At 30.2% G+C, this 9598-nt stretch overlaps 1 protein-coding gene across 1 annotated transcript; it reads right to left on the bottom strand.

The window, feature by feature from the left end:
- Positions 1-6303: 6303 nt before the first annotated feature.
- LOC140184114 (uncharacterized) lies at positions 6304-6891 on the bottom strand. The gene has a single exon (XM_072234401.1). The coding sequence runs from the start codon at positions 6889-6891 to the stop codon at positions 6304-6306; it is 588 nt and encodes a 195-aa protein (XP_072090502.1).
- Positions 6892-9598: the final 2707 nt, after the last annotated feature.

Raw genomic sequence — 9598 nt, 5'->3', positions numbered from 1 at the left:
AAGCTGCCAATTTGGTTTCATTTTTAGAATCATGATGATGATCATGAAACCTAAAAAATACTAACAGATTCGAAAAAAATATGGATTATAATCTAACACGAAGACTGCTAAATAAAGAGACAAAATATAAACACCATGAGATAAAATAGTAAAATATAACTTTGTCAAATTTAAAAATCTACAAATTTGATGGTTACATTTATGTTTATTTTTTTAAATCATAAATTCGAAGATCAAGTTTGTGTTTATAATTTTTTTAAAGCACAAATCTAAAGGTCAAAATTTTGTTTATTTTTTTTAAAATCATAAATCTAAAAATCAAATATGTGTTTGTAATTTTTTATTTTATTTTTAAATCACAAATTTAAGGGTCAATTTTGTGTATTGATAAATTTTCATTATAAAATTGACTCTGAAATTACTTCACGTGAGAAAATACACACTAACAAATAACAAATCATATTTCTCCATCTTAAAAAAAACTATCGAAGACATAACATAAAAATAGTAATAATCCACAACTCAAATCCTCATTTTTTTTTCTTTGCCATGTTTTTCTCATTAAAATTGATAATTAAATATGGGGCTCTAAAAAACCAAATATATCGAGTAGTGTAATATGTTAAATTTATTAATTTTATTATTTACTGTGTTTCTTATAAGTTTCGTTATAGCAATAATTTTTAAAATATGAAACAAAAACAAGTATAACATTTAAAGAAACACAAACATAAGAATAAAATATTAATAACATCAACAAAAAATAATTAAATTTTATCAAAGACTTCTTTAAAGACAACATTTTCAGTACAACAAGCATCATTAATATTTTCATTACATAACATAATTTTAAGATTATTTCGATTTCTAACTATAGAAAAACATAAAGCTGACCATGAGAGAAGACCTGACGTCGCAAGAACAAACCAACAATTGATAATGTCTGGCGTTGACTTTTATTAATTGTCATTGCAAACGACAAACTTATAGGGAACTGCCTTCGTTGGAATTTAAAAGGAATGCTAGCATCACTTAGAATTAAATTCATTCGAGGAATGTAGACTCTATCACCAATACTACCAGAGACAATTTCAGCTGAAATTACATTCCTTCCTAGATCACGAACTATTAATCGAGTTCCATTACACAAACCACCAGCTGGATCAATATTCCTTAACAAGATAATAGGAACATCATTTTTCCACTTCAATGAATGGTTAGGTAAACCAGAACATTTTATTTGATTCAAGAATTCAGTAGTTATCCAACCAAATATCTATATCACAATAAGCATCACTACCACAAATAGAATCAACACTTAGATATTCTTTTTCTTCACCTGGCAACATTGCAACAATATAATTGTTAATTTCCTTAACAACGTCAACAGTTGGAGCCAAGATTGCCTTGTTTTGAAAGAAAGTTTGACTCCCATAATTTTCAACAATGTTAGGATATACTATGTTGACAATGTCTGCAATTGGATCACCAAAAATAGGGACAATCAAGTCAGATGGAATTTCAACAATATTTTTATCATTCTCCATTATTCCACATTGTCCTTCTCCAATCTGAAAAAAATTTTAACTGTTCAATACTTCTTTCATCGACACCCCCTTGTATCCTCATATTTCTTGTTAATGTTAACACCTGAAAATGTCGCCATAGAACTAAAGAATTAATTGAAGCTATAATTATCTCAGCACATGAAGCTTTTGGAATAACAGGCAATACTTGTCTAAATTCTCCACCAAGTATCATAATTTTTCCTCCAAATGGTACATCTCTATTAGAATCAAAAACTGGTGACATTATATCACAAAATGTTCTATCTAATACTTCAAATGCTAATCTATTTATCATTGGTGCCTCATCCCATATAATCAACTTTGCAGATCGGATTAAATCAGCTTTAGGACTGTTTTTCGAAATCCTACAAACAGTGTCTTCATTCAACTCAGTTGGAATACCAAACATGGAGTGAGCCGTCTTACCACCAGGTAATAATAATGCAGCAATCCCACTTGAAGCAACATTAATAACAATTTTCTTTTCAAAACACAATCTAGCAGATAAAAGTTTATATAAGAAAGTTTTTCCGATGCCACTAAAACCATAAATGAAAAAAATACCACGTCTTTTGTTAAGAACACAATCTATTATCTTATCATATGCTGCTCTTTGTTCTACATTCAACTTTGGCAAGTTCGAATCATGTTCCTCAACCAACAAAGGAAAGTCATACTGCATTTCACGTAACACCATTGAATTACTGTATTGGGCCACTAACCGACTATTAGGAAAAGGCATACCATTAAAATCTTTCAATGCTTTTCCATTATTCAGAAGCAACTTCTCTAACTCAACCAAGCAAAAAGTACGCAATTCTTCTTCTGTCATTGTTAAATCTACAATAAGATATAAACTAATATGAATTCAACAATTGAAAGTATAAACATTATATATTAAGTTAAATGTAACTTAAAAAATTTTTAGATTTATATGCAAAAATTTGAATATTATAAAACATAAATGTATATGTCGATAACAATACTCAACAAAGAATTTATTACCTGGAAACTGAAGCTCATTTCGTCTAGAATAGAGAATATCATCAGCTAGATATGTAACACCCTACTACGCAGAGTTTTATGCTTAAGTCATAGAACAGAGGTAGTGTAGTGTTATGGACCTCTAAACAACAAAAATAAATACATAATAGAGAAGAGAATAATATACTAAGAGCCTTGAAACGAAACGGGTAAGCAAAAATCGCAAAATGAAAAGCGCAATGCTCAATGAAACGAATAACTTGCGTGCTAAGAAACCTAATAGAAACATGGTAAGGATAAGCAGAAGAATAAAGGAAAGCAAAGGAAACGGCATAAGTAGCCCCTGACTCAACCTGCGAAACTAAGGCTGGTCAGAGGATATATATAAACATACATAAGTATCCCCAAAATACATCAAAATACCAAAGTAAACTCCTATCTCTCCCTCAACCTCTAAGAGGAGTAGCATACATAAGTTACTTGGAGAGTAAGCTAAATACATATATACATATATACAAATAGAAAATCAAAATCTACCCAAGGATTACTTCGCTTTCCAGGATCCATACGCCTAACGAGGAGTCTTTCGACCTACATCTAAAAAACAATAATACAATATGGAATGAACCGGAGGTTCTCAGCATGATAAAAGTGCCACGCGTATAATAAATAAGGTCATGTGAATGCCAGAGGCAATCCTAGAACTCCGTTATCGCAATTATCCAACTTAATTACTAAACAAAAGCTATAAGCAGGGGTAGGTATTCTAAATCTGCCTAACTTACTCAATTTCAATCCTAATCTAACTCCAAACCATTTCTCCTTTTTCTCCGTCCCTCCATCATCCACATTGCAACAGAAACAAGCAACCAAACAAGTTCACGCACAAGTAATGAGCAGATAATACAAATAGCAAGTATAACAGGTAGCAGGTGATATATATCAATTAAGCAAACCCAGGAAAAGCTTAGCAATCAAAACAAACAAATGCATATGATGCATGCCTACCCTATGGCTGATAGGGCCCATCTGTCGATTATCCAGCTAACCCAACAAGTCCGAAAACCTTAGACTGTCCCCTGTCGTGCATCCCCAAGAGTCTATGCATAGAGTTCACATTCAATCACCATATAATCACTCAATGGGGGCTATCTATACCCAGGAATTTATACGTGCCCGGTCACCCTTACGACGTAGGGTCAACAGAGTATCGAGATTCAACCTGGAACACGTGGTGGCGAGCCACGGTTCTTATCCAGGAAAACTCGTATCTTAGATATCATTTTTCATAAGCCATTTCACATTTATAACCAATATGTCATCACTTATCAAGCCATGGCATTAAACTTCCTTTAACATTCTCATCTTCTTTATAAAACTCCTTATTTTACTTCTTACTTCACTCTCAAGTTATCTTATTTTCCTAGCTCCAATTAGCTACTGGACTTCGTACTATACTCTAAGTCTAAAAGGAAAGAAAATGGAGGTTTAGAAGTGAAAATTTGGTTTAAAACAGCCAAAATCCGGTTTTGCAGCAAATAGTGGTCACGCGTGGTGCAAACAGCACGTCACACGTACTCGTGATCATGCGTTCACGCGCACGCATGGCTACTCGCGCATGCATTGTTCAAATGTCACGCCACGCGTATGCATGTGCCACGCGTACGCGTGGATATGCGTTTATTCAAAACTAACAGTTTGCCCAGAAGCTGCAAAACCATAAATTTCCACCTGCATAACACAGTTTTTACACCAATCTTCCGTCGTCCATAACTTTCTCTACAAAATTCTGTTTTTCTCAAACTTTATATCAATCTCAAGCTTATTAAACACACTTTAATTTAGAACAAACCTCATTTGTATTCAAAATTTAAAGAGCAAGTTATAGACCATCAAAGTTCATTAAAAATAACTTTTTACCAATTTTGCCAAACCTCATTTTCTTACCAAAACCCTATTCCTTACCAATATAACCTGAACATTTAGCACACAACAAACTCCATCTTATTGATACTATCTTCCAACACTTTAATATCCACATCAATTCATAAAAATCATATATTATTCAACAATCCACTCCTTTCAACCATAATCATCCATTTCAAAAATTCATTAACCCATTCCTTTCATTCATTCATAACCAAGCATAAATCAATTTCAACCAATTAAACAAGCCATAACCACCAAATTCCATCAACATAATTCAACCCTCATTAATGATCTCAAGCATACATATTTAACACTAACAAATCATGACCATAACTTCCATCACTAACTCAATTTCAAGAGTACACAATTAACAATTTCAACACCTCATAAATTCTAATACATGTTCATCCACAATTTATGCCAACATCATCACAAGACTAATCATTAAATGCAACCAACCAATTCAACTTATCATATGGTTCTTCTAGCCTAAGTTTATTCAATCCAAGGCAGACTCACAAGCTATAAAACAACCTCTCAAGCTTATAGTAACCAGCCACGAACTTAGTGTCAAACACCACCAAGCCTCCAAATATCCACCTTTCAAGTTCAATGCTTATATACAAACTTACTTCACACCTAACACACATATATATCCCAAATCAGATTTTTACATAATGAAATCAAGATTAGATTAGGGTTTTGGTCATCCTTACCACACCCATACACGTAGTAAGTCAAATCTAATAAGCTCCACAAGCTAAATCGAACCTAGAACACCAAATTGGGCAAAATCTCACCATAGGATTTCAAATTCAAGAAAAGAAAGAGAATAGAGATTCTAGAATAAAAATGGAGCTTACCGGTCAAATTACTCCAACAAAAGTGTAGAGCTCAACGCGCTGGACGCGTGGCCGCAAACGGTGCGGCAATCGGAACTCGGATGAAGAAGATATGTTGGATTGAAGTGAAAGCTAGGGTTGAAAGCTTCTTCCCCCTTCTTCCTTTGCTGTGCAACGTTAATGAAGAAGAAGGAGAAAAGGGAAGCTGGCTCATTATAAGTGAATGGGCTGAGTTGGGCCTTGGGCCCATTTTGGGCCCGGTTCACCCGATTCGGCCCGTTCGGCCTAATCTTTGGTCAATTTCTTTGAAATTGGTATCAAAATTTTTGTTTTGACGAGCTCTATCTTATTTTGATATTAGTTTAACATTTCTAATTTTCCTATTTAAAATTCGATTTATTGACTAATTATTTACTGATTTTAGTGGGGTTTACAAGATACATCCAAAATTGATCCCAAACAACAGAAGGTCTTGAAATAAAACCAGATAATAATAATGTGACAAAAAGCTTCCTTAGTTGTGTACCGGATGATAAGACAACAACTTCTTAAATAGCCTGAACAAATTCATTATCATCTATCAAGAGTCCCATAGCAGAGCATGCCTCTTAAAATGTATCATATATTACAAAATTAACTATTCATATGCTACGAAAGCTGGTGCAACCTCTCTGTACATTCAAAAGCATTCGCATATAAAATAATTCACCAGATGATGGATGATCAAAACTCAATCTTCCAACCGAAAATCCCCTTTGTCTTGGCTTCCACTCTCTAGATTCAGCATTATAAACAAATTTACTTGGAAACTCAACATATGTTAACAATAGACCTTCAGAATATTCCCTATTAGCTAGCATCCACGCAGTAAACATTGTTTTCAAATCTCTATCGTCAAACACAACATGTTGATTTGGCAAATGAAAACTCAATATTTGCACTGATGGCCATCTTTGATGAATTTCATATGCAAGGATTCTCTACATAGATTCAGAAGGAGAAAGATAACGACAATCATAATACTGCTTGATTTCATCATTAACACGAGGATATTGAACAGTCTCATTTGAATTGCCAATGCTTGCAGTGACATGATCAGGGCCTTTGTTAACATACTTAAACAAGTAATTGATCACATTTGACTTGTTGCAAAATTCCAAATTGATATGAGTTTGATATTTCATCAACAATAATGGATTATATGGAACAACAAATCTATTGTCAATATCAACACCATTGATGTTAACAACTACACCCATGTCACGACATTTATATATAGGATAGCCTTCTGCAACAAATGTTGTTTCATTCTGAAATTTCTTAGGATAAAATTTTGAACACTTGCCATCTTTCATACAAAGAGAAGTTGGTCTTAATGTAACACATGGACCATGGATCATATATTTTGTCACCACAGCATATAAAGATGGAAATTTTCTAGGATTAGGAAGTTCAGCACAAATAAACTCATCAACAATCTCAACATTCTGCAGCCTATTCCTCTGACTAAGCCAAAGTAAAATATGTGCATGAGGCAAACCTCTTTTCTGGAACTCAACTGTGTACATTCTTAAAATGAATCATGGATAAATTAAGAAATAAATGAAATAAAAAAGCAAATGCGTAAACCACAAAAAATACACTCGAAAAATTTTACATTGGAAAAAAAAGTATTCAAATTTTGTTATTGACAAAAATACCCTCAAATAAATTTAAACTGCGATAAAGATACCAAACATTAAATCCATGTACTATATATTACTAATTTTTCAACGAAAATGTGCCATATGTCATTATTTCATTATAATTGAAATCAAATTTTTTTCTCCAAAATGAATAGTTCTTTCCTTACCTCTCTCCCTTTATCTATCTCTCTCATTCCTTTACTCACTGTATCTCTCAAATATACCCTTATCCATGGTCCCTTTTAGAAAAAAAAAACTTTTAATTACATATATATATTGAATTATTAATTATTTACTTCTAGGTTTTTTAGTTTATTGAACATATTTACATACAACATATTATTTTATTTTTGTTATTTTTTAAAATAAAATTAAATATTCTTCTTCATTTTATGTAAAAAAAAAACTTTTTAAGTTAGAATTAGGTAAAATATATTTCATTCAAACTTATTGAAAATATTAATTTTTTTACTTTTTTAATGCGTTCATGTATAAAAAGTTCTAAAAGTTTTTATTAGTATACATTTAGAGTGATTTTAGAATAAGTACGTTATAAAAAAACTAAAGATAAAAATATTATAGATTTAACATTAACTATAAGAATTCGGTCCCTCCTAATGTTAAAATTCTAGTTCTGTCTCTACAATTATCAATGACTAATTATAAATTTAATAATCAAAATATGTAATATAATTTTTTTAATTGCAATTAAACTAAAATTAAAATTGAAATATAGATATATTATATTACTAATTTAACAACTAAAACATGTCACATGACACTGTGTTGAGATAAAAATTTTTGTCCAAAATTAATAAACTCCATTCTTCCATTCTTTTGTCTATCTCTCTCTCCTTTTCTATTTTTCTCTGCTCTTCCCACTTTATATGTAACTTATCAATTATATTTTATATTACTAATTTGATAAAATAAAATATGTCATGAGATATTTTTTCAATACAATTAAAAATAAAATTTTTTCTTCAAATTAACAAACTCCCTTTCCACTTCTTCTTAATATTTCTCTATCTTTTCTCAATCTATTTTTACCTATTTGTTCCACAAAAAATAAAACTAATAAAATAAAACAATTCAAATAAATTCATAAATTTTTAAAAATAGATTAAATTCATATTTAAATATAATAAAAAGATAATTCTATAATATTATTCACATTAAAAAATATATGATTATTATTATATCCATACTTTTTTTAGTTTTTTATTTAGGTTTAAATTTTTACCGCTTATTTTTTAATTTATATTTTTATTTCTCTTCTTTTAAATATTTATTACAAAGAATTTGGAGAAAATATTAATATTGTGATTAATAATTATAATCAAAATTCAATTATTTCAAAAAATAATAATTTTGACTTAATTTTATAACTATCAGTATAAATTTATTTTATAGTAATATATAATTATATTTTTATAGAGAGAGAGCAATATTATTTTTAAATAACAAATATAAAAATTAATTATTTTTGTTTTTATAACAGACTTAAAACTTAATTATATATAAAAATATACAAATTAAATTCTTTCAAGTTTTAGATAAATTAAACTCTTTCGCATGAATAAAATGATTAAAAAATTGATTATTTAATTTTTTTTATCTACGGAGAGTTAGGGACTCTAGTCTTCTTAGCCAAGAAGGATTTTTGTACCTTGTGACTATTTTATAGAAGTAATTTGATTTTATAATTTGTTTTCTGTCATAATCAAGATTGTTAGGGAAAACCAACGTAATTTCAAAAGTTTTATATTCCTGTAATGTTATTACAGTAAAAACAATAGTATGTATTTGGAAAAAATACTTTAGATGTTAAACTTTGGTGCGATTTTTTCGCAAACATGTTTAGAAAAATGAGATTTTTTTTATCCTTAAAATTTGGTGATTTTTCGATAAGTATATATTTTTTTGTGATTTTTTTGTCAATAACCAATACTACTTTAAAAAAATAAAAAATATTGAGATGAATTTTTTTTTTATGTTTTGTGTGTTTTTTTTAAATAGTTATCTCAATATCCCTATAAAATTTTGGATCAAATGCATAATTAGTTTGTCAAATACGAAAGTCATTTACCACTTACAAAAAAAGTAATATTCTTTTTGGACAGCTTTTCTCGAGATTTTAAATTTTTTGAGGACATTTTCATCGATAACAAAATTTGAGTGTATTTTGGCCAGTAACAAAATTATTTGGATGCATTTTTGATAGTTTACCGAAAGTAAATATAACATATCAATGAAAATTAAACATACATGCGTTAAGGGGACCAAAGAAGATGCCATGTTTAAGATCAGTAAAAAGACATTTCAACTTCGCATAAAAGACTCAACAAGAGATATTTGGACGATCTGCAATCGGAATTTTGTCACAAGCAGTATAACGATGAAATTCAAGCCAGCTCGGGTTACATGTAATGGTCATGAATAAATCTGGATAACCAAAATGTTTACAAATTGCAATGGCATCCTGACAATTATTAAACATATAATGTTTACCTCCCGTGAAGGAAGAAGGTAAAATAACTCGTGTACCAATTGATGATGCATCAACATCACCACGATGCATAGCTTCTTC

The sequence above is a fragment of the Arachis hypogaea genome, chromosome 4 (genome assembly GCF_003086295.3).
Source record: "Arachis hypogaea cultivar Tifrunner chromosome 4, arahy.Tifrunner.gnm2.J5K5, whole genome shotgun sequence".
Classification (NCBI taxonomy): Eukaryota; Viridiplantae; Streptophyta; class Magnoliopsida; order Fabales; family Fabaceae; genus Arachis; species Arachis hypogaea.
Note: the sequence above shows the minus strand (reverse complement) of the source record. Positions and strands in the feature narration are given on the sequence as shown.

Coding starts and splice junctions, on each gene's coding strand:
- LOC140184114 (XM_072234401.1), bottom strand. CDS start 6,891: ATGTACACAGTTGAGTTCCAGAAAAGAGGTTTGCCTCATGCACATATT.